The 26183-nt window shown below is 43.6% G+C and overlaps 2 protein-coding genes, 1 long non-coding RNA gene and 1 pseudogene across 4 annotated transcripts in view; 3 read left to right on the forward strand and 1 right to left on the reverse strand.

Annotated features, from left to right (window-relative positions):
• The window catches only part of Spata16 (spermatogenesis associated 16), a 302009-nt gene extending 280633 nt beyond the window's left edge, over positions 1-21376 (forward strand). For both annotated transcript variants that reach the window (XM_031376462.1, XM_031376463.1), the window contains one exon: positions 21100-21376. In XM_031376462.1, the coding sequence (XP_031232322.1) occupies positions 21100-21222 (123 nt within the window). In that variant the 3' untranslated portion in view covers positions 21223-21376. The remainder of the gene's footprint in view (positions 1-21099) is intronic.
• On the reverse strand, positions 1404-2285 carry LOC116095011 (annotated as a pseudogene).
• LOC116095012 (40S ribosomal protein S11-like) lies at positions 3657-4140 on the forward strand. The gene has a single exon (XM_031376464.1). It carries the CDS (start codon positions 3657-3659, stop codon positions 4131-4133), a length of 477 nt encoding a protein of 158 aa, XP_031232324.1. The 3' UTR covers positions 4134-4140.
• Positions 21377-25826: 4450 nt separating the features above from the next.
• Positions 25827-26183, forward strand: part of LOC116094763 — a 6385-nt gene continuing 6028 nt past the window's right edge. Inside the window, exon 1 of the long non-coding RNA XR_004120301.1 lies at positions 25827-25914. This is a non-coding gene — a long non-coding RNA (uncharacterized LOC116094763). The remainder of the gene's footprint in view (positions 25915-26183) is intronic.

Below are 26183 nucleotides of genomic sequence, written 5' to 3' on the forward strand. Positions count from 1 at the left end.
AAGAGCCTAGAACCGACTATACCTTGCCCAGTATTTTCTGAATGACCTTATATTAACAATGCCCCTAGCCCAAAAGCATTAAGCCTAGCTGCTTTCAGTGAACAGCTGAAATAGACATATTTAAAAGAAGTCATACCAATTCTATAGTGGCTTTTTTTTTTTTTTTAGAGACAAGAAGAGAAGTAGCTATTTGCCAATTTTGTTACAAACCTGGCCTTATTCTGACACAAAACCAGAGAGTTTTTAGGTGTTTTGGAACCTGAAAAACTAATATCCCTTGTGAATCTAGATAAAGAAACTCTTAAATTATTGGCGGATAAAATCTGGAAAAATAGAGAAACACCAAAGACTGTAACTAAATGATATTTGTTTTATTGCACAGATGCAAAGGTGACTGAACATTTGAAAAATCATTGTGATGTGATCCTTCTTATCAGACTACAGAAAGAAAGTCACATTTTTTTTTTACAGTGGAGATGGCTCTTTATCTGTGAATCCCCAAAGCATGAATATTGGTCTTTGGATCTCCAGAACACATGTAAATTCTGGGTAGGCATAGAAGTTTACCTATAATCTAGCTAGCTTGGGAAGGTGGGAATGGGAAAAATCCCCAGAGCAAGAGAACTGGTGGGATAACACCAGCCACATCCTGAAGTTCTGGGCTTCAAAAAGGCAGAAAGTCAACCGAACATCACTGCCTACATCAGCCTTGGCCTTCCACATACATGTGAACACATATGCATGCATTCACATTGTACACATGTCTCACACACACACACACACTCACAGCATTGTTGTAAAAGACAAGATCCACACACAAAGCTAATTTGCATTTACTCCAGCAGTAATGAATAGATAGATTAACAATTGCTCAAAAAGTAGATGTTTCCAGTAACCCTAACAAAACATGAACAGGACTCACTCAGTAAAATCTATAAGACAGTATGAAAATGTCATAAGGAAACCCATCCTTTTGTAGAACCAGCATGTTAATGTAAAAACTACAAAATTTTTACTAAAATCTCAGCAAAACATTTAATTGATACATATACAAATTCTCGAGACAGTGACAAAGGGAACAAGTTTTGCTAGAGAATGAAGGAGAAGTTGGAGACATACCTGAACAGTGAAAAGCTCTAGCTGCTCTCGCAGAGGACCAGTGTGGGCTTGGGTTCCCAGCACACACATCATGTGGCTCACAAACTCCCGTAACTCCAGTTCCAGGGGATCTGATGGTCTGCTTCCCCGCAGGACCAGCTGCACATAAGTGTACACACACACACACAAACACACACACACACACACACACACACACACACACGTGTATTCACCGATAACGAAACATCTTTTTTTAAAAAAAAAAACATTAACAGACTTCATTTATTTTTGTCATCTAAAAACCCTTATGTGGTAGCCACAGCTGGAGCCTGGGTCCTCTAAACAGAGACTCTGGTGTGGGTTTTCACAAGATGATCAGTGAATTCCTGGTAAGGAGACTTGGTAAACACAGTCTCTTCCCAGAGGTCGAGAGGGTCAGGTAGCTGTAGGTCTTGGAGATGGCATCAAAGGTGGCCTTGGCAAAATTGCCCAGGGTGGCAGTGCAGCCTCTGGCTGAAGTGTAGCAGTCATCTATGCCGGCCATCATCAGGAGCTTCTTGGGCACAGGAGCAGAGACAATGCCAGTGTCTCTGGGGGCAGGGATGAGACGCACCAGCACAGACCCACAGCGGCCTGTCACCTTGCATGGAACAATGTGGAGCTTGCCAATCTTATTCCCCCAGTAGCCTCTCCACACAGGGACGATGGAAAGCTTGGCCAAGATGATGGCCCCTCGGATGGCAGTGGCAACCTCCTTGGAGCACTTAACACCAAGACCAACATGACCCTTGTAGTCCCCAATAGCGACGAATGCCTTGAACCTGGTCCGCTGGCCAGCCCCAGTCTGCTTCTGCACTGGCATGATTTTCAGAACCTCGTCCTTTAGGGATGCACCCAGGAAATAGTCAATGATCTCAGACTCCTTAATGGGCAGGGAGAACAGGTAGATCTCCTCCAGAGACTTGATCTTCATGTCCTTAACCAGGCGGCCCAGCTTGGTGACGGGAATCCACTCCTTGTCTTCAGCTTTACCTCCGCGAGCCCCGCGGCCTCAACCACGGCCACGGCCTCGACCACGACCGCGGCCCCTAAGACCGCTGCCGAATCCTCCGCTTTCCGCTGCGGCCTCCTAATCCTGGGACCCCGGGTCCTCCGGGCCCTCCAGCTGCACCAGCGTCATCCGCCATTTGGTGTTTTCCCAGAGAAGAAGCATGAAACATCTTTTTTAAAGGTATAACTCGAAATCATTTTTTGCGATTTAAACATTTTAGTTTTTTCATATAAGTGCAAAGTTAATTTAATGAACAAAAGATAATATTTTCAACACAGTAGGATCATTGAACATCAATAGAGGGGAGAGAGCGAGAACCATAATATCACTACTTAAATGTAGATACGAAACTATAAAGTTCTTAGGGAAAACAAATAGTGAAAATTTTTGGGATCTTGTTCTGTGCAAAAATCTTAACTTGATACCAAGCCCCAATCACAGCCTAATCAAAAAATTAGACTTCGCTGAAGAGATAGCTCAGTTGTTAAGAGCACTGACTGCTCTTCCAAAGGTCCTGAGTTCAAATCCCAGCAACCACATGGTGGCTCACAACCATCTGTAATGGGATCTGACGCCCTCTTCTGAGGTGCCTGAAGACAGCTACAGTGTACTTACATATAATAAATAAATAAATCTTTAAAAAAAAGTTAGACTTCATCAGAATTAAAAATATATTCCTTTCCCTATGAGAGGTTTCTTAAGTTAAAAAAGAAAGAAAGAAAGACAAGTTCAAAGTGAGAAAAATAATTTAAGACCGTATCCAAATGTCTACATACAATGATGCTGGTCTAACTGGATCCATATTTGTGACCCTGTACAAAACTCAAGTCCAAGAGGATCAAGGACATCCACGTATAACTGGATACACTGAATCTAATAGAAGAGAAAATAGGAAATACCCTTGAATTCATTGGTACAGGAGACAATTTCCTGAACAGAACACCAATGGTTCAGGGTCTAAGATCAACAACTGATAAATGGGGACCTCTTGAAACTAAAAAGCGTCTGTAAGGCAAGGGACACTGTCAATACAGCTGCATAAAGATTGGGAAAAGATCTTCACTAACCTGTTGGATAATATCCAAGTTACATAAAGAACTCAAGAAGTTAGACACGAACAACCCAAATAACTCTATTAAAACATAGGGTCCACTTGGTCCTGTGAAGGCTCGATGCCCCAGTGTAAGGGAATGCCAGGGCCAGGAAGTAGGAGGGGGTGGGTAGGTGGGTGCGTAGTGGGTGGGGGATGGGTTAGGAGAGTTTCTAAGGGGAAACCAAGAAAGGCATTTGAAATGTAAGAAAATATCTAATAAAAAAAGTCAAACAAAGAAAAACCAAAAAAAAAAAAAGAAGAAGAAGAAGAAGATACAGAGTTAGAAAAGAGAATAAGAGAATTCTCAACAGAGGAAACTCGAATGGCTGAAAATCACTTAAAGAAATGCTCAGGCATGGTGAATATAGAAGAGGGGACTGGGCCTACCTCTCCTTTTCTCAGGCTGCTGGGAAGATGACGGACATTCAGACAGATCGTGCTTGCCAAAAGCAGCCTACAATCTTTCAAAACAAGAATCGTGTTTTGTTGGGAGAAATCAGCAAAGGAAAACTCCCTCAGTACTACAAAAACATCAGTCTAGGTTTCAAGACGCCCAAAGAGGCCATCGAGGGCACCTACATAGACAAGAAATGCCCCTTCACTGGAAATGTCTCCATCCGAGGTCGGATCCTGTCTGGTGTGGTGACAAAGGTGAAGATGCAGAGGACCATTGTCATCCGCCGGGACTATCTCCATTACATCCGGAAAGACAATCACTTTGAGAAGTGTCACAAGAACATGTTTATGCACCTGTTCCCCTGTTTCAGGGGTGTACAGATCGGAGACATTGTCACTGTTGGAGTGTGCAGGCCCCTGAGCAAGACTGTTCAATTCAATGTGCTCAAGGTCACCAAGGCTGCTGGCACCAAGAAGCAGCTTCAGAAGTTCTAAGGGGACTCTGGCCAATGCCCTAGAACAAATAAAGTTATTTTCCAACTTACAAAAGAAAAGAAAAGAAAAGAAATGCTCAAAATCTGGGCTGGTGAGATGGCTCAATGGGTAAGAGCACTGACTGCTCTTCTGAAGGTCCTGAGTTCTGATCCCAGCAACCACATGGTAGCTCACAACCACCCGTAATGAGATCTGGTGCCCTTTTCTGGTGTGTCTGAAGACAATTACAGTGTATTACGGGGCCAGAGTGAGCGGGGCCAGAGGGAGAGGGGCCATCCTGAGTTCAATTCCCAACAGCCACATGATGGCTCACAACCACCTGTATAGCTACAGTGTATTCATATACATAAGAAAGAGAGAGAGAGAGGAAGAGAGAGAGAGAGAGAGAGATCCTCAAAATCTTTAATTATCAGAGAAATACCAATCCAAAACAACTCTGAGATTCCATTTTACACCAGTCAGATTAGCTAAGATCAAAACCTCAAGCAACAGCACTTGCTGGCGAGAATGTGGAACAAGGGGAAATACTCCTCCATTGCTAGTAGAAGTGTAAACTTGTAAAACCACTCTGGAAATCAATCTAGTGATTTCTCAGAAAATTGGAAATAGTTCTACCTGAAGACCAGCTATACAACTCCTGGGAATATATCCAAAAGTTGTTTCACCATATCACAAGGACATATGCTCCACTATGTTCATAGCAGCTTTATAGCCAGAAACTGGAAAGAACCCAGATGTCCCTCAACCAATGAATGGATACAAAAAATTTGGTTCTTTTACACAATGGAATACTATGCAGCTATTAAGGACAAGGACATAATGAATTTTGCAGGCAAATGGATAGAACTAGAAAATATCACCCAGAGTGAGGTGATCCAGACCCAAAAGGACATGCATGCTATGTACTCATTGATAAATGGATAAATTAGCCATAACACACAGAATACCCCCATGATACAACCCACCGACCCAAAGAAATCAAACAAGACTGAAGGCTCAAGTAAGGTTGCTGAATCACACTTAGAAGGGGGAACAAAATAGTCATAGGAGGCAGAGGGAGAGGGGATGGAGGTGTGGGGGAAAACAGGAGAGAGACCCAGAGAGACAGAGAGCCCAGAAATCTGCAGCTGCTGGGGTAGGAGTTGGGGGAATCCTTAGGAAATCCCAGAGACCTGAGATGGGAGAGGCTCCCAGGAATCAGTGCAGGTGACCTTAGCTGAGATGCCTAACAGTGGAACCTAAAGAGGCCCCCACCTGAAGCAAAGCAGGACCCCCGATGGAGGGATAAGGACACCAACCCACCCACAAAACTTTTGACCCAAAATCTGTCCTACCTAAAAAAATGCAGGGAGAAAGATGTAGACAGAGACTGAAGGAATGGCCAACCAAAAACTGACTCAACTTGAAATCCATTCCGTGAGCAAGCACCAATCCCTGATAGTGTTAAGATGCTCTGTTACGATGCAGATACTCACAGCCAACCATCGGACTGAACCCAGAGACCCCAATGGAAGAGTTGACTGAAGGAGCTGAAGAGGATTGCAACCCCATAGGAAGAACAATAATATCAACTAACCGGATCACTCCAGATCTCCCAGGGACTAAACCATCAACCAAAGAGTATACATGAAAGGATCCATGGCTTCAGCTGCATGTGTAGCAGAGGATGGCCTTATCTAGCATCAATGGGAGAGAAGGCTCTTGGTCCTGTAGAAGTTTGTTGACTCAGAAAGGGGATGCTAGAGTGGTGAGGCAGGAGAGGGTGGGTGAGTGAGTGGAGGATCACCCTCTTAGAGACAAAGGGGAGAGGAGATGGAATGGGAGGTTTGTGGAGGGGAGAGGAGGAAGGGGATAACATTTGAAATGTAAATGAATAAAATAACCAATTTTTTTTTTTTAAAAAAAAAAATACTCTGCTATGATTGCAGACAGGAGTCTAGCATAACTGTCCTCTGAAAGGCTCTATCCAGCAGCTAACTGAACTGTCTGAAACAGGAGATGCCCACAGTCAAACATTGGATGGACGGAGGTTGAGACTTTTATGGGAGAATTCAGAGAAGGATTCTGGGTCCTGAAGGGGATGGGAACCCCACAAGAAGATTGACAGAGTCAACTAACCTGGACCTCTAGGAGTTCTCAGAAACTGAGCCACCAATGGAAGAATACACACAGGCTGGAATGAAGCCCCAGGCATACATGCAGCAGACGTGCAGTTAAATCTGCATGTGGGCCCCCCAACAACTGGAGAGGAGTCTCTCCCTAAAGCTGCAGCTTGACTGTGGTATCCATTCCCCAACAAGGCTGACTTGTCTGGCCTCAGTGGGAGAAGATGCACCTAATCTGGCAGAGACTTGATGTGCCAGAATAGGGGGATACCCAGGAGGACCCCTCCTCTCAGAGGAGAAGGGAAATGAGGGTGAAGGGAGGGTCTCAGAGAAGGGAGACCTGGGGGAGGCAGCACTTGGGATGTTATTTAATTCATTAACTAAAGAAGAAATAATTGCCTCTAATAATTAATTTGTAAAGAAATCATCAAAAGGTAAATGTTTTAAAGAAGAACATTATAGCATGTGTTTTAAAGTAATTTTGTATTTACAATATTTTACTAAATGAAGTATGTGCCCTCTTGTTCCAAAAAAGGACCATACCTAATTTTATCTACATACAATGACATATGCACACGCACACACACACACACACACACACACACACAAATTGGGCATGGTGGTACATGTCTGTAATCACTAATCTCAGAAAGCTGAGATGGGAGGTTTGTGAGTTCAAGACCAGCTTGGGCTATGGTGAGACATTGACTCCAAAATAAATTAACTAAGTATTTAAAAGTTTTCAAAATTCACCTATAAAGAAAATTGAAGTTGACAGCATGTAATCACATGAAAAGCTAAACCACAAGATGTCACTACATACTTGTCAAAATGGGTAAAATAAAAATATTGGCAGCTTTTCATCCTGGTGTGGATGTGAGGAGCTTGATTGTGTGAACTTCGCTAATAGGACGGAAAACGCAGTATAGCTAGTTAGGATAGAATATGACCATTTCATTTAAAAAAGCATACTGAAGGGAGAGTGATGAAGGTGAAGAGTGAGGGCAAATGTTATCAAAGTACGTTCCATGCATGTGTCAAAATCCATTGTTGTGTATAATTAATATACTTTAATATGATAAAATAAATATGTAGCTACCATGTGGTCTGGTAGCTAGTCTCCTAGGCATTTATCCCGGAGAAATGAAGACTCACACAAAACCAGCTAATAAATGTTCATGCTGACTTCATTCACAATAGCCCCAACATTGATCTAAGCATCCTTCATTGGGTAAACGGCTGACTCACCCTCCTGTTTATCCAGAACACGTGCTTCTGCCCATCAGTAAGAAGAAACAAACTGATGTGTTCACCAGAATAGACCTGGAAAAAAAGAATAGCATTAGGTAACGGCTCTGTCGATGACAGAACTGATTAGTGGCTGACAGGTTAAGGACACCTGTGTCTTGCTTGTACGAGTCAACGTCCTTACACTGACTATAGCGCTCTTCTAAGTTGCAAGATGGACCTAGGGGGTCCTGGGAACAGTGCTCCCATGGCACTGCTTACAGGGAATGCAAATGGACAACTACCTTAAAACGAAAAGTTTGGTGACGCGTGTTCAACTCTGGCGCGTGCCTGTAGTCCCAGCACTCCTAAGGCAGAAGCAGAAGGCTGCAGAGTCAAGAGTAACCCAGTTTACATAGCAAGGTTGAGGTCAGCCAGGGCTATATACAAGACTCTGCTCAAAAAATAATAGTAATAATAAATACATTCAATTTTCAGGTAAGTTGTGCGTTTAGACTCTACACACTAAATTTCTAAAGAAATAAACATGATGCATGGAGTTTTAGTGGGTTTACTCACTATACAAAAAACAGTCTGAATGGCTTATAAATGGCAGAGGTCCATTTATTATATCCCTTGGGGCTAAAGAGTCTAAAATCAAAGAGCTGGAAGACTCGATATATAGCAAAGGTCTTACCTCTCTTTCATAAATTGAGCTGTATGTGTGTGTGTGTGTGTGTGTGTCTGTATGTGTGTGTGTGTCTGTGTATGTGTGTATCTGTGTGTCTCTGTGTGTATTCCTGTGTCTGTGAATCTGTGTGTGAGAGTCTGTGCATGTCTGTGGGTCTGTGGTCTCTATGTGTGTATCTCTTTATGTGTGTCTGTGTCTGTGTGTCTGTGAGTGTCTGTGTCTGTCTCTGTGTGTGTGTGTGTCTGTGTCTGTGTGTATGTCTGTCTGTGTGTGTGTGTGTGTCTGTGTCTGTGTGTATGTCTGTGTGTCTGTGAGTGTCTGTGTCTGTCTCTGTGTGTGTGTGTCTGTGTCTGTGTGTATGTCTGTGTGTCTGTGAGTGTCTGTGTCTGTCTGTGTGTGTGTGTGTCTGTGTCTGTGTGTATGTCTGTCTGTGTGTGTGTGTGTCTGTGTGTGTGTGTGTATGTCTGTGTGTCTGTCAGTGTCTGTGTCTGTCTCTGTGTGTGTGTCTCTGTGTGTAAGTGTGTGTGGCCTTCATGTAAAAGAAGGGACAAGCAAACGCCTTTGGCCTTGGTTCTTAAGAGCAGTGATTCATGAAGGCCATACTTCTACGGTCCAATCATTTCCCCAAAGCCCCACCTTCTTGTTCATGCTTTATTATGTGAATGTATATGCAGGTCCCCACAGAGGCCAGAGAGAGTGCAGGATCCCTTGGAGCTGGAGTTACAAGAGGTTGTGAGACATCTGGTATGAGTTTCTACAAAACTGGTCCTCTGCAACAGCAGCAAGCACTTGTAACCACTGAGCCATCGCTGCAGCCAGAAACCACCACCACTACCTTCTTTACTATGACCCCAAGAGGGTTTTCAGTGGAGACTATTCAAGAGATGTTCATGTTCAGGTGACAGCATTTGTGTCCCTGGGCAATGTGATAACAACATTTAATAATAGGGTTTTCAGCTCTATATTAGACAAAAAGTATTGTCACAGTAGGCACTTTTTTAATCAATAGTATGTGTTTTGGCATGGTGGTTTTGTAGCTTTGCTAAAATTTCTGGACTAGATGCCTGAGTTTTACATGTTGTAGAATGCAACAAAATCCACTAAGTAAGAAAAGAGACCCCCAGGGGCTGACCGAATACTAGCCAAAGGGTAAAGCCACTGCAGAAATCAATGCTGTTTCAGAAACTGGGCTTATTTTAGAAATTAATTTCAAGCATGTTTGAAAATAATTGTAATTCTAATAAGAATTAAAATTCAAGCCATTAAGGGTGATAAATATTTAAAAGCATTTGGTCTAGAAATTAAGCTGGAACAGAGCAAAGAAACTCGTGTAATCAAAGCCACTGTGCTGGAGTGGAATATCTGTTTTGCTGCAAGGATTTTCATCCCCTACTGCTAATCACCGAAAACACCTACTCATTTTAAAACCCATGCCGCAGTCACGTGTGCCTGATATTTATTCCTGGAGAGTTTGACTCTGGGTGCTTATTCTTTTTCTTCTAAAGGAAAAATCTTTTATAGTCTTCTTTAAAATTCCATGCAGCCTCCAGCTGCTGAGTCACAGCCATCTGTAAGCAGGCCCATTTGCACATACCCAATCCTTTGACGCAGACTACATCAACCCCAACAGAAAACCCCACATTCAAACCCAGCGTCTTCTTCCTTTGGATAATTGAACTACTCACTCATGTTTGAGATAGACTTGTTTTTCCCCCCAAAAGATTTATTTTTATTATTTTAGTTGCACATGACCGCATGCATAGGGTTATGTGCATGTGAGTGTGGGGTACCTGCAGAGTCCAGAAGAGAGATCAGATCCCCTGGAGCTTGAATTGCAGGCCATTGTGAGATGCCTGACCTGCTACCTGCCAAATGAACTCCAGCAAGCACTCTTAACCGCTGTGCCATCTCTCCAGCCCTAAGACAGGGTCCAGACTGCCACCATGACAAAGCACTCTGGTTCTTCAGCTGTTGACTAAGCCCCTGCAGGAGAAACCAACCAAGTGGGGACTTTTGAAAAATAAGAAAGTAAACCCAGAGACTCAAAGTCATGCATAAGGAGAAATTTGAGCTCCCTTCCTCTCCTCTCCATGCATGAGTTAATTGGCTCAACTCACTCTTTGGCCTACCATAGCCAAATGCCACAAACTGAGTAGCTTGAAAGAAAGAAAGGAATGCAGGGCTCTGGAGTCTAAGAGTCTGAAGTGAAAGCACAGGCAAGACCACTTCCTTCCGAGTCCCTTGAAGAATCTATGTCTGTCTGCTTCCTCTCTGAGCTTCTAGCAGATTCCTGGCTCTCACTGTGGGGTCTTACCTGCAGAAACAACAGTCAAATCCACTCTCATTGTCCTTTGGCTTTCCCCCTGTGTGCTAGTGCCAAAGCTCTCTCATAACAGGACACTGGTCATTTTACATTAGAATTGTTGTGGGTTTTTTTTTTTTAGATATTTTCTTTATTTACATGTAAATTTCTCCTTTCCCAGTTTCCCCTCCCAGGAACAAACAAACAAACAAACAAACAAAAACAATAAGAGCAAACCCCTGTTGCCTCCCCCCTCCCCATACCTGCCACCCCACCCTCTCCCACTTATTGGCCCTGGCTTTCCCCTACTCTGGGGCACAGAATCTTCACAGGGCCAAGGTCCTCTCCTCCCATTGATGATTGAATTTGCAGTCCTCTACTATACACATGCTGCCAGAACAATCAGACCTACCATGTGCAGTCCTTGGTTGGTGGCTGAGACCCTGGGAGCTCTAAGGGTACTAGTTAGTTGATATTGTTGTTCGTCTTATGGGGCTGCAAACCCCTCAGCTCCATAGGTCCTTTCTCTAACTCCTTCACTGGGGACCATGTACTCAGCTCAATGGATGACTGTGAGCCTCTACATCTGTGTTAGTCAGGTACTCAGGAGATAGCTATATTTAGGCTGGCTTGTCCTTCCATCAGTCTCTGCTCCATAGTTAGTCTCTGCAACTCCTTCCATGGGTATTTTGTTCTCCCTTTTAAGAAGGAATGAAATGTCCACATTTATCCAGATGGAGTCTGTTGGTCCTTGAGAGGCAGATCTGATCTGAGTGTGCTTCTTGGAGCTTATAAGATAACAAAAGAGATAAAGTTGTTAACAGTATGATGAACACTCTTTAAGATGAGCTTAGGGAAGACAAAAACATTTTGTGGAACAGAAGGAACAAGAAGGGCTTTTTTCTTCTGTGTAGGAGACTGAATATATATAAATTTGGCATGATGAGAAATAATCTTAAGTTTGCATTTAAAAGACAATTAAAGGAAACTAGAAAATTAGATGATAGTTGATCATATAGTTTAGCATGAGAAACACCTTAAGTCTATGGTTAAAAGATAATCAAAGGAAACTTAACTTTGTAACTATGATAACTGATAGTAGATTTAACAAGATAAACACTTTAAGTCTATGGTTAGAAGATAACCAAGGAAAGTTAAAATTTGAACTTGTGATTATAAAAGTAGACTAGATAAGTGGAACGTTTTATTACGGTTAGGCTAATTTATGAGACCTCTATTGGCTAATGTTAGGATAACAAGGGGAGGAAATATGAAGCATTTAGTCACTGGAAACTGAGTTTAAAGAAAGAAGTAGCAGAAGGTTACATCTGTGAAAGGTTATACCTGACCCTGTGTATCCTGTGTAGTGAAGCCAGTGAGCAAGGCAAACCTGTCTGTCTTTTTGATAAGAGATATGGTAGTCTTAACTAGTTAAGAATTGACTAGTGAGCTAACACAGTCAATGGTGGAATATCTTGGAGTAAGGAGCTAGAGGTTTGTTTTCTACCTGTCAAGCTGCAGTTAGCTTAGCCATCAATGTAGTCCCAAATCTGGGAAGAATAAATTATAATCTAGATGTCATGTATTAATTAAAATGACAGAGGTTGGTCTATAGTCCACTACCTAGACAGTTTTCACAGGTCCTGTGGTCTCCATCGCAGCCTGGGCAGAGTCAGTCTGGTCATCAGTCCCAGAAGTCAAGAAGCTTTTGTCTGCAGAGTAGGAACATGGGAGAAATGGCCCACCGTGTCGTAGGCAATGCGAGACATTGAACTCTCTGGGTATCCTCTATTTGTCCACGCTCTAGGCTGAGCCCTGGCATTGGGCAAGGCAATGGGGCAGTGTTTCTCAGTGGTTATCATGCCATAATCCAGGCAGTTTTGTTGCTGTGCCCATATCTTCTCAGAGACCTTGTGTGTGTGTGTTGGGGGCGGGGAGAGCAGGCAGTTACTCTAGGCTCTGGGAGTCTCTGTCATAATAAGCTTAAACATTTAACCTAATTAGCAGATCTTGACAAGATCGAGAGCCAGTGCCCATTAAGCATATCTGAGTTGGCAATCTGTATTTATTTAATTACTTGTACTGGATTGTATCTGGCAAACAAAGAAAATATATTATAACTTAATAACCGTAATGTCAGTTGTTGAGGGAAATATTTAAAAAGTGGCACCATCCCCCATTAAACCCAGCTAATCTCTGCTCTGGCAGTCTTGCCACCTCTAGGCTAGCCCCATGCAGTGATCAAAAACGTTTCTCTTGCTGCAGATTCTGCTCACAGTCTACCCCCTGTGGTCAGTGGTCCAAAATCCCAGTAACCCTGTAAAATCAGAACTCTGGAAGCTTATAATTAATCAGTCAGATTCATATATCAATAAATTCTCAATCCACAATTCTCGTCCACACATTGTACTCAGAGCCAATTAATATAGATTTAAATTGCCCACCTAGATAAGAAAACTTGTCCTGTAATTATCCATCCCTTATAAGATATTCATAGCTACCTGTGGCTATTTAAAGCCACGTGGGATCTGGATCATCTTCCTCTCCCTCCATCTTCCTTCCTTCTCTCCCCATCCTCTCTCTGTCTCCTCCTCCTTTTCAGCTCCACCTTCCCTTCCACTGCCCAGTCACCAGCTCTAGCCTTTATTTTACAATTTAAGGAGGAGAAAAGATTCACAAGAAGTCACCTGAGTATGTGATGTCCGCAGCCCCTCCAGGGAGAAGCAGAATTAGCATCAAAATTCAAACAGCACCAGGGCTATCCACAGCATCAGTAGCAAAAACAAGGCTACATGTGTATTTAAGGCAGTGATCTTTAACTTCAGGCAGTGACCTTTAATCTTTCTACTGTTGTAAATTTTCAAGTTAACATTAAAATTATTATTTACTAAGGCACGATAGAATCAGAGACCCTAAACCAGGCTGTTCTAAGGTGAGAATGCAGTAAGGTGGTAACTGCCCATAACAAAGATAGCAGGTAGTCATGGGACTGCCTTTAACCAAGATGGCACTGAAGCTACAGCTCCACCTGGAGAAAAGTCAGCTGTTTACTATATCTTAGAGCGGCAGAACCAGGGCTGGAGAGATGGCTCAGTGGTTAAGTGCACTGACTGTTCTTCCAAAGGCCCTGAGTTCAAATCCCAGCAACCACACGGTGGCTCACAGCCATCCATAATGAGATCTGACACTTTCTTCTGCTGTGTCTGAAGACAGCCACAGTGTATTTACATATAATAAATAAATAAAAAAAAAATAATCCTTAGACAAACCCTGCAGGAAACAAGAAAAAAAAGAATGGGAGAACCAGCTATGTATCAACAGATAAAAACAAATAAAGAGATAAACATAAAGAGACAAGTGGCATGGTAGGTCTGGCTGCACATAGGGATCCCTTCTCCTGTCACACCTGGCTTAGAGCTGGTGCTAACTAGAATGGAAAGAAAAGAAGAGATCTGACAGTGGTGGTGGCAGGCAGGCAGGCAGGCAGGAGGCAGTACACCACAGAGTGGCTCAGGCAGCAGGGCTGCAGGGTTGGCAGATGGGCAGAAAGTGGAGAGCAGAGGCTAGCCACAATGGCAGAGTCAAGGGGTTAGAGAACCAGGAGTAGAGAGCAGCGAGAGAAGGGAATGGGCAGGGGGAGCCTACAGAGAAATCTTTCCATTTTTCAGATCACTGGCAAGAGTTGTAAAAGTTTTTGTTTTGTTTTGTTTTGTTTTGTTTTGTTTTTAAGCTTCATTAAGTGACCAGGTAAAGTTATTGCTTTGTGGATAACAGGACCAAATTTAGCCTGTGAATTTGGAAGCCTTTTAGACCAGGAGGCATCCCAGTAGGGATCCTGGGAGTAGCATCGAAGACATAGCCTTTGTGGGTGAGAGTAGAAGTTATTAATTACCCCACCAGTGTCCTGAGGATAAATTAATAAGTAGAAAATGGTGGCAGCTGAGCCAGGCAGGTACCCTGAGTGACAGTGGGAGAGTGGTTCACCTAGGCCTGGGATTTCACAGCAGCAAGAAGGGATCTGCCTCATGGGAGAAAGGAAAATCTCACCCAAGGGAAAATGTCCTAGAACAAAGGGTGAGTGAGAAGTACAGGCGTGAGTGTGAATCCCTCCATCCCCAAGGACACCACAGAGTAGCTGGAAGCTCAACAGGCCTTCCTTGGGACCAGGGGTCATTTACACTGACCAGTGTGGTGGAGGGGGTATGGGGTGTGGGAGGGTACGGGGGGGGGGCTGGGAGGAGATACAGGGGGGATGGGGAGCTTACCAGTTTGCCAGTGTTTGGATCGGTAGGTCTAGTAAGCAATCCAATGTGGCTGTAATTTCATGTGGCATTGGGAGATGTGAACCTGCAAAATTTTAAATCCAAGTCTCACGACACCAGTGTTGTTTTATAAAAAAGAGCCAGGATATGTTTTATAGAGCGAGGTATGGTGAGGGGAGAGGGGTACCTTGGTAGGCCCATGCTGAGAAATCCCTTTCCCCTGAAGTACCAGCCGTACAACCAGTAAAGTATAAAATAGAGTTTATTTAGGGCATGGGGAGTAGAGAAGGGAGTAGCAACAGAGAAAGACAGAGCAGGGTGTGTGTGTATGTGAGATGTGTGGGAGAGAGAGAGAGAGGAGGGGAGAGGAGAGGAGAGGAGAGGAGGGGAGGAGAGAGGGGAGAGGAGAGAGGAAAGGAGAGAGAGCGGGGAGAGAGAGAGGGGAGAGGAGAGAGGAGAGGAGAGGAGGGGAGGAGAGAGGAGAGAGGGGAGAGGGGAGGAAAGAGGAGGAGAGAGGAGAAGAGAGGAGAGGGGGAGAGGGGAGAGGGGAGAGGAGAGGGAGAGGAGAGGAGGGGAGGAGAGAGGGGAGGGGAGAGAGGAGAGGAGAGAGAAAGGAGAGAGGAGAGAGGAGAGAGAGAGGAGAGAGAGAGGCCAGCCAGGAACACATGGAGAGAAAGGGGGAGGGGAAAGAGCAGAGAGGGGAAAAGGTCAGGGAAAGAAGAGAGCCAGGGAGAGAAGAGACAGCAAGAGAAAAGAAGAGAGGGTACGAGAATAAGAGAGTAAGAGAGAGAGGAGGGGTCAAACAGCCCCTTTTATAGGAAGCCAGGCCTACCTGGCTTGTCGTCAGGAAACTGTTGGGCAGAGTCTAAAAGGAATGCTAACAAGAATGACCTGGTCTGATCTCCAGACTAAGTCATTGTCGTGTGCTTAGCTGCAAACGGAACAGCTGCACTGACTCCCTCAAGCTCAGGGCTCTTCACAGAAGAGGGGGGTCAGAAAGAATGGACCAGCAGGAGAACTGGAGCCGTGCTGTGAAGCTCTATCGTCTGGACACAGCATGACTGTGGCACTCATGAACTCAACAGCACCAGTAGTCACCTGCGAAAGGTCTACCCAGGGCCAAGCCAACAACATCAGCAACATCCCAGCCGGCTGCACGCATCTGACTTGATGGCTGCCTTAGTCTGGGTTTCTATGGCTGTGAGGAGACACCATGACCAAGGCAACTCCTACAGGAGAAACCATTTTTCTGGGGCTGGCTTCCCACAGTTTCAGAGGTTTAATCCATTATCATCATGGTGGGGAGTGCAGTAGCATGCAGGGAGAGGTACTGGAGAGGAAGCTGACCTGCAGGCAGCAGGAAAGAGAGGGAACCTGGACCTGGCATGGGCTTCAGAAACCTCAAAGCCCAACCCCAGTAACACACTTGGTCTAACAAGGCCACACCTCCTAATACTTCTCAAATGGTGCCACTTCTGATGACTAAGCACTCAAATATATGAACTTATGGAGGCCATTTTTATTCAAACCATCACAATGAGTTACGGGGGAGGGGGGGCAGACAGACAGAGAGAGCAAACATGAAAGTGATGAGGACATATTCTCTGGGAGAGTAGGAGGAGGCAGCTTGGGGTGTATAGAATCAAGACCCATTGCACATATCTATTATATTGTAGTTGAATAAATAAAAATTAAGACTAAGTGCTTGAAGTACTAGGAGTTAAGATTTTTAACAAATGAATTTCAAGGGTGACAATCTAAATGCATGTTGAAACTCATAATAGTAATAGTAGTATGTGAATTACAAGGTCCTAAGAGGGAGAGAAGTGTGTATATCAGTTGGTAAAGTGCTTACAGGAAGTCCTAGGTTAGATCCCCAGCACCACATAAACAAAGTGTCTGGGTATGGCGGCTATGTGATAAGTTTGAGGCCTTTCTGGCCCACATGAAAACCTATATAAAATTTATACATGTATGTAAATACATACATACATACATATGTATGTATTTATGTATATACACATATATGTATGTATGTATATGTATATATGTAATATATGTATGTATACATATATATATATATATGCACACACACAGAAACAAACAAAAATCAACTACCTGATGACAATTTCTTAACTCTTTTTTTTTAAAGATTTATTTATTATTATGTAAGTACATTGTAGCTGTCTTCAGACACACCAGAAGAGGGCGACACATCTCATTACAGGTGGTTGTGAGTCACCATGTGGTTGCTGGGATTTGAACTCAGGACCTCTGGAAGAGCAATCGGTGCCCTTACCCGCTGAGCCATCTTGCCAGCCCATTTCTTAACTCTTAGATGTGGCTGCTAACCAACACCCACAGAGGAAGAGTAGCACCTGCCCTCTGCCTGAGAACTTCAGCTCCACTCAGTCATCAGCCATGCAAATTTCTCTGCCAACACAATCAACCACTCATCCACATCACTGCAATGTCAAGTCAGCATTGGCACACACAGACATAAGAAATGCTACCTGCCCATTTTGGAAATGGAAAATTTGGTCTCACGGTGACCAAGCAGCCTAACATCTATTTAAGCAAATAGATTATGTATTAAAAAGAGATTTAAAAACCCATGCCCCCACACACCAGCTTATTCTCTGTCTTTATCACCCCATGTATTTCTTTGTGTCTCATTTCCCTAAGGGCCTTATAGAAATTTCTATCATTTGCAATCTGTTCTTAGTTATGTGATTCTATTTTCCCTTGAACCAGCATTTTTCTTTCTGTGAGAAAAACAAGAACCAGGCTTTACTAAAACATACTGCAACTCTCCTGCCCTTCAGAAAGAACGGAAGCAAAAATTGATTTAACTTTCCTGCATACTGTATCATTGACAAAATGGTGTGATCTAAGAGAATGACCCCCCCACCTCTGAAAGTATGTGTATGTGTATCCTTAGAAACAGACTACCCAGATCTAATGTGAGTCCAAGTCAAGAAATGGTACGGCTGAGTGTGACCTTGGAATTATCTGGGACACCCTTCTCATAATACAAAATGTCAGTAAGGCTTGAAGCTCTGGAAGGACACACGACTTCCCCCAGTGACACAGAGCAAGGACGTAATAAACCAAGCCAAGTTCTGCTGAGTCATCAGGGGGCCGCTTGAAGCATGCCAAATGTTCCTCATTCTTACTGGCTTGGCTTGCCTTGCCAACCCGGAAACCAGACAGCAGTGATGGAGTGATGGGCAGTGGACGTGCTGTCTGTTTATCAGACAAGGGAAATGAAGGCCTCCCGTTGTACTGAGTACCTGTATCAGTTGGACTACAGGAAAAAAAAAATCACTGTTTTCTGCATCTGTTTAACTCCCTTCCTAGAAAGTGAAGGGCTACTGGGGGTTGTCATATCCTAGGTTCTGGGAATAAGGACAATATAGAATTTAGTTTCTAAATCTTCATACGTTATAAAGTAAAAAATATGTAACACTGGGGCCAGAGCTATAAGGTAAGAGCCAGGTTGAGTCCCATCACCCACATTGTGACTCATTACCATCTGTAATACCAGCTGTAGGCAATCTGATCTCTTCTGGCCTCTAAGAGCACCATGGACACATAGGATGCACATACATACATGCAAGTGAAAACATTGATACACATAAATCTAAGATGCTTTTTTAAAAAACAATTTATAATTTGCAGAGATGTATGAGTTGCTGTGGGAATCTGTGACTAATGCCCAAGCTGGGCTGGGTGAGAGAGGAAGACTCCACAGAAGTATTGGCATTTAGCCATAAATGCAAAGACAGTAGGATCTCACAGAGGGAAGAGATGTGTCACAGGCCTACAGCAGATGGAGTGGTGTGAGACAGCTGGAAGGGCAGTGGAAGAGGTCCGCTGGGATCTGTGTGGGTCACATGGAATCTACTTAAAGGTTTTTGTTGTTGTTGTTGTTGTTGTTTTGATTTTTGGTTTTTTGAGATAGGTTTACTCTGAATAGCCCTGGCTGTCCTGGAACTCACTCTGTAGACCAGGCTGGCCTTGAATTCAGAAATTCACCTGCCTCTGCCTCCCAAGTGCTGGGATTAAAGGTGTGTGCCACCACTGCCCAGCTATTTAAAGTATTCTAACCAAGACAGACCTGGCCAGATTTATTTTAAAGCCATCCCTGGGGAGTCAATGTGAGATTGACAGAAATAGCTTCCTAATGCAGGCCAGGTAGGACGCATGCATGCTGGAGCTAGGACGCATGCATGCTGGAGCTAGACCACTTGACTCTGTTCTCCTACACTCTACCATGCTGACTTAGCTTGCATTTTCCTTTCTTTTCTTTGGTTTGGTTTTGCTCGGCTTTGTTTCGATCTCTCTAAGATAGGCTCTCCTAGCTTGTAGCCCTAAGCTAGCTTTCAACCCAAAATTCCCCTGGCTCAAATTCCCAAGTACTGGGACTACTGATATGTGCAAGACCAGTGCAATACTCAAAATATCTTTGTCTTTTTATTTTTTTAATGAACGGAAACTCACTTTGCCAACACTGCTGTTACTAAAAATAATTGCCCAAAACGAAATGAAAGCAGCATTTATTTTTGAATGATTTTTTTTCTTGTTGGAGAAGGCTTGTTTTCATTGAAGTATGACTCTCAGTTCAAGTTGTATTTGAGTTGATTGGGAACATCGTAAGTGCAGGGATGTTGACAATGATACATTGTCAGTTCAAATGACAGGGAAGTGTCACCAACTCAGCTAGCAAAAGATTAGTAGTGTAAGCCATTGTGTCCACGTTGACTGCTTAGTGACTCCTAGTTTGTTGGTGCTGGTTGTTTTGTTGTTTTTACTCACTAATTACCTGGAAATTGGATAGTATAAAATATAGAGAATACACAAAATAGTGGCTTGACCGAAGGTTATTCTGATGATTTCTCAAGGACAAGACATCACAAATGATAATGTGCGTTTGCAGACATTTACCTCTTGTAACCACAGAAAGGTTCTCGGAAAGAATTACTTTGCATAAATAAGTTATCTGTTTTCTTAAGGAACACCATCGAAGTTTATAGCACCTGGAGTGATGTGTCCTTAGCATAACACGCAGACGAGCGACCTCAGCCATTTATTACTCTTGCTTTGACAATCCGAATTATCTCTTGGATATAGCCCTGAGTGATAAATCAGATGGTTTAAGAGCAGGACTCAAAATTGGAAAATTGAAGTTCTAAGTGCTTTTATCTTAAGTAGATGGTACCTTGAATGGTAAGTGCGCCAGCTCTGAGCTAAGTTAATGACAATGGGCTCTGTAGTGAGTGATGTTAGACTAATACAATGTGCAGGGAGGCAAAGATAAGTATGAATTGTATCTACTGACTCTCATGAGAGCCCAGTTCGGCATATATGGAAATTTCTATCCTATAGTTTCTTCAGACCAACATTATGAAATATATCCATCCAGCTTCCCCCGGATAGCTGCAGATTTTCATTGAAAGAGACTAATAATTTTTCTTCTTTGGAGAATTATTATTATGGGTGCCATTGTTTTACACTATTCCTTTGGGCGTGTAGTGTTGGTTGGTTGGTTGGTTTTTCAAGAAAATGTACTTACTTTCAAATTTCTCCTTTGATTTCAAGGAGCAATGGCTCCTGCCAAGCCAATGTGGACTCTCCAGTCTCCCCCTGTGTGGCCAGGGTCCTATTACAGAAATGTTAGACTTGCCGGCTTTCCTCTGAGAGGCCAGATACTTTTTCTCTCTTGGTTTTCATGAAGAAGCTAGAGAAAACTGCCATGGTTACATTTTCATCATGCATTCTTTTGAAATCCCTGGATTCACTGACCACCAGAAACACGGTGGAAGCGACGAGCCTCTCTATCCCCACTGTGTTAGAAAAACCAGCTCCTACATGCCCGCAGTGTAAAGCGAGAGAGCCAGAAAGAGAAACCTCTGTTTCCCTTACATCCAACCTCACTGTGCTTGAACAGGGCCTGCGGCTGCAACTGAACTATAAAGTCTTCATTTTCATGATCCTAAGGCTCTGTGCTGGCTATTTTTATCATTGCTGTAACCAAATACCTTCAAAAAGCAATTGTTGGCAGATGTTTCTATTTTGGTGTATGGTTTAAGAAAGGATGAAGTAAGTCCGTCATGCCAGGGCATGCCGGGTGCAGGAGCAGGAGGCAGCTGGTCACTTTGGATCTGTCCTCAGGAAGCAGAGAGCAGAGGGAAGCCAAACCTCAAAGCTCGCCCTGAGTGACCCACTTCCTTTACTGAGGCTCCACATCTTAAATGATCCACAACCTTGCAAAGTAGCACCACTGGCTGGGGCCAGGGTTCAAATATGAGGGCCTTTGTGAACATCCAAAAAACCAACAACTACAACAACATCAACACTCTTTTGTTATTTCTTCTAGGTTGGAAGAATAGAAGACTTTCTGTACCAACTAGAAGACAGCTTCTTAAAAACCAAGAAACTCAGAACTGCTCGAAGGCAGAAGACAAAAATGAAGAGACTTCAGACTGTACAGCAAAACTAGACACTAGGGAGCAGGCTGCCTGGAGTGTCTGGAGAAGCTGGGGTGTATACCCTCTAGGTAACAAAGGCTCAGATGGCACCCCCTTGGCAAAGACAATCTATACTTCATTACTTTCAACTGGTAGCAATAAATGTTCTCAACTTGTTAGACTTGACTCATGCTCACATTCTTCGTGTTTAAAGAGCTCATGTAATAACCACTGCCGCCTTCTTCATCTGCCTTCTTCCAGACTTGACTAAGGTATGCTACATCTACCCAAGGATGCACATACTCATGTGTGCTTTTTAGAAAATAGTCACTTGTCACATGCAGAGAATGACAAAGCCGATAGTACACTTTCTCCAACCTTTAAAACCATGTCCATATGTTGTTTGGCTGACACTACCAGTTCTGTCATCGAGAGCTCCATCCCTTCCTCTGGAGATTTCACGTTGCACTTTACCCAGCCTTTAAGCAAAGCATAAGTTCGTGTATTTGGCACAAGGGTGAATCAGAAGCCATCTCAGGAGATCCCAACTAATAATGCCCATAAGAGGATTTAGAAACAGGGATGATAGGAGGGGCTCAGACAGAAAGCAACATAAACAGTTAAGTACAATTTATAAATACTAAGAATAATAAATTAGGTCTTACAGTAACTCCAAAACAAGAATATGACAAGTACTGAGCATTTCTTGATACAGTGAGATGGCGAAGGGGCAGATTAAGTAAGAGCCTGCTCTTAACATATAGGAGGCTTATGAAGACATAAATATTAAAATGGGCCAGTTGGGTCTTCAGGTTCTCTGGGCATGCTCTGTTCAATGCCAACTTTTATCCAATAGTTCCCTTCCCTCCCCACCCCACAGGGACCACATCTCCACTGCCTGCCTCTCATACATTAGTGACGAATTAACTACAAGCAATTAAAGACCATGAACTCTAAGATGCTCCTTTTTGTCGCTAAGCTCATACCAGAGCACTTCCTTTCTAAAAGCACTGGGAAACTATTTCCTTTTATGAACATGAGCTCACCGGGAGAGGCTTAGCCTTCCATCTGGCTGATGGTAATACCTCTGACCACTCAGACACCCCAAGACTCAGCACAAAGGAGATGTGTTTACTCCTGGGGGCCAGATGGCAGGCAATAAGAGACAAAAACAGGAGGTAGAGGATGAGGGGGAAGGGGAAGAAAATAAGGGAAAGGAAGGAGGGGAATTTGCCTGGGGGTCAGGGTGGGAGACAAAGGACTGCCTCTGGATAGAGAGGAGTCAGACGTGGTACATAGGAAAATGGCTATTGATAGAGGTACAAGGAGAAACCTTGCATTAGGATGAGGTGTTTCAGTTTAATTAAGCATATTAATGAAGTAAGCCAAAGCAGGGGTTTTGATTGCAGGATTTCAATACTTTGATAGCTGGACCTTGGAAGGAGGATGAAATGGCCAAATAAGGGGAAAGACTTTGGTGGCTACCTTTAGGAATGTAATCTAATGGTTTGTATCAAGGCAGAGGGAATCGGGGAGAAGATCAAGTCCTGCCAGAGCAGTGCCCACCATACTGACCAGAGTCCCTTCACCTACTGTCCAGGAATTGAAAGCCTGGAGAATCTTAGAATTTAAAATGAGGGCATTTAATAGAAATGTATGTATAATGTGTAACCTTTACTTTAAAAAGGCATAGGAAGTCTCTGTCATGAGCCAGGAAGGTGGACTGGTCAGTTCCAGAAACAGGATATAAGTTATCTAATTAGTCCTAGGAGCAGTCAGCCATTAAGAAGATAGCATTGACCAAACCACATTCCTCTAGACAATGAGTGTGCAGGATGACTTCCTTGTGACCTGACTCAGCAAGGTAGTGGCTTCCTTTGGAATTTTCCATTGTTCTCTTGTTATGTTTCCCTGGTAACCCTTTCACCCCTTTAGTTTGTGGTTTTTCCCTTTAAATACCCCTTACTCCTTGTGCTCGTGGTCGAACCCCTCTGGCCTGCCAGGCTATGAGTTCGACCCCAGATCTGGAATAAACCTCATGTGATTGCAACAAGTTCGGTCTCTCGTGAGTCATTGGGTGGTCACGTCATCCCAAGACTTGAGTAAGGAGGTCCCCAGTTCTTGGGGTCTTTCAGAATTACATATTAGGGTGGAGGAGACTGAGGAAACGTCCCAGTGGGCAAGCAGTGGGACCAGAATTTGCATCCTTAGCATCCCTGTAAAGAGCTGGGAGTGTGGTCAGGAGTGAGGAGATAGAGACAGGATGGGAAGCAATTTAAGAAGACATTGTCAATCTTCAACCTCTGCATGCCGACACTGATGTATTAGAATATTGGCTCCAGTCTGGACACAGCACACTAGGCCCAGAACTGTTCCATGTGTAAGAGGTTTTATTGGAGCCAGGCAATGGTGGTGCACACCTTTAGCCCCAGCACTTGGGAGGCAGAGGCAGGTGGATTTATGAGTTTGAGGCCAGCCTGGTCTACAGAGTGAGTTCCAAGACAGCCAAGGCTACAGAGAAACCCTGTCTCGCAAAAACAAACAAACAAAAAAGAGGTTTTATTGGGAGAGAGGGAGACAAGGTGGCAATGGACAGAGAATGGGGGAGAGAGAGAGAGAGGAGAGAGAGAGAGAGAGAGAGAGAGAGAGAGAGTCATTCCCCATATATATATATGGATAATGGCATATTGCATTAAAGATGAGAATTTAACCAAGTGGATTCTGGGAATATGATTGCTGTTGTCTTGGCAACAGGTCTGTGGGTTGTATTGTTGCCTATGTGATGTCATAGGTTTGGGAGGTCCTAATACCAACAGACAGTACACACATACATGTGTACACACATACACACTCATACAAAAACTGAAAGACAAAGTTTAAGTGTAAGAAATGATATCTTTTCTGGCATTTCCTTGAAAATGAAGATAGAGAATTTTATTTTGTGTTAGGCTGAAAGAGCTGCTCACCACCACCCCCACAGGCTAGGAAACCCCATCTGCCCTTCTTCCCCCAACCAAGCCCACACAGAAAACCCCACCCCACCCTTGCCTGATGAGAGAAAACTCCTGGCTAACTAACTTGTCATGACTTTTCCTCTTTGCATTTCCGCCAACTCACCCATGAGTGCCCATCCAGGGGCTCATCTTTTTTACCTTATATGGGCAAAATCCCAACTCCTAGTTCACATAATCACCCATGCCCAAGACCTGTAAAACCCCTTTAGCCCCAATGTGTAAGATCAGTGAGTCCACCCAAGAGCCACCTCCTAATAAACCTGCCTTTATCTACTTTTAATCTGGGGTGATCTGGCCTGTATCTGTAGCACCAAAGAAGAGAGAAATATTCATTTGCGATATTTCCAAGACACTAAACGCAAATGTAGAAATGACTTCTTGGCTAAACAGAAGAGAAATATACTATCTTCTCTTTTCAGACCTTCTTCAATAATTTTCGCTACATGGCTACTCACCATAGCCATCTACCTTTTGCTAAGAGCGGAGTTCTGTTGACCTCTAGAGCCAGGAGTAACTTCTCTTCCATAATACCTCTTCTGGTTACTTTTAGGTCAACTTTATACAAACTGTAGTCATCTGAGGGGAGAGAACCTCAGTTGGAAAAGTGCTTCCATAAGATTGGGTTATAGATGAGTCCGGTGAGCATTTTCTCAAATAGTGATTATTGGGGAAGCCCCAGTCCACTGTAGGTGCTAGGTGTATGTGCTTCTGGGCTGGTGGTCCTGGGTTTTATAATACAGCAGACAGAGCAAGCTTTGAGAAGCAAGCCAGTAAGAAGCACCCTTCCATGGTCTCTGCTTGAGCTCCTCTAGGCTCTGACCCTTTTTGAGTTCCTGACATGACTTCTGTCAGTGATGGACTGAGGGAGAAACATAAGACAAAGATCTTTCCTCATCATCTTATTTGGGTCAGCAATAGTAACTCTAACTAAGACAATATCTTAACAAATTATTGCCAGACTGCCTACACAAGGGTGAGCAAGTCATAAGCTGTGTTGGGAAGACTGCCATGGAATATCCCCAAGAGAATCCCAGAGAGGCCCTGTGACCCCACAAAAATCATATCTCCTAATCCACATCTACCTGAATTTCAATCACCTAGTTTTTGGGTTTTTTGTCATTTTTGTTTTGTTTTGATTTTGTTTGTTTGTTTGTTTGTTTCATAATTTCTTGATTATTCCTCAAGGAATTTTGGTGCTGTGTTTGTTTTGTTTTGTTGTTTTCTGTTTTGCTATGTTTTAATGTGAATGAATGTCTGAATGTGTGTGGCTAGTGCCTGTGGAGGCCACAAGAGAGTGTTGGATCTCCTGAAACTGGAGTTACAGATGCTTGTGATCTACCATGTGGGTACTGTGAATCAAACCCAGGATGTGTGTAAACATAGCCAGGGCTCTTAACCCCTAAGACATCTTTGTATCTTTTTATTTGGCTTTTTATTTTCAGGTTTTTTAAATCTGTGGGAAAGTGACAAGAGTAGACAATATAACAGATGGGCCCTCTACACAAGTCTTCCCCAACTATTAACATTTTCTTACATTCCCTCCATCTCCTTTAATTGTCCATTATGACACAAGGGATAATGAAATCATTGCCCCTGTTGCTTTCCTAGGAACTGCCGCAAGAGGGGCCCTCAACATCCCAGACCACCATGCCCATCTCTTCCTTGTCTTTGTTGCTGGACCTTCTTCAGCATTGCTGAGAATGTGAGGATGTAAGGATGCTAAAGATGTGAGGATGTTGAGGATGTGAGCATGTGAGGATGCTGAGTATGTGAGGATGTGAGGATGCTGAGCATATGAGGATGTGAGGATGTAAGGATGTGAGGATGTGAGGATGTGAGGATGTGAGGATGTGAGCATGTGAGCATGTGAGCATGTGAGCATGTGAGGATGTGAGCATGTGAGGATGTGAGGATGCTGAGGATGTGAGGATGTGAGGATGCTGAGCATATGAGGATGTGAGGATGTGAGGATGCTGAGC

The sequence above is a fragment of the Mastomys coucha genome, unplaced genomic scaffold (assembly GCF_008632895.1).
Source record: "Mastomys coucha isolate ucsf_1 unplaced genomic scaffold, UCSF_Mcou_1 pScaffold17, whole genome shotgun sequence".
Taxonomy (NCBI): Eukaryota; Metazoa; Chordata; class Mammalia; order Rodentia; family Muridae; genus Mastomys; species Mastomys coucha.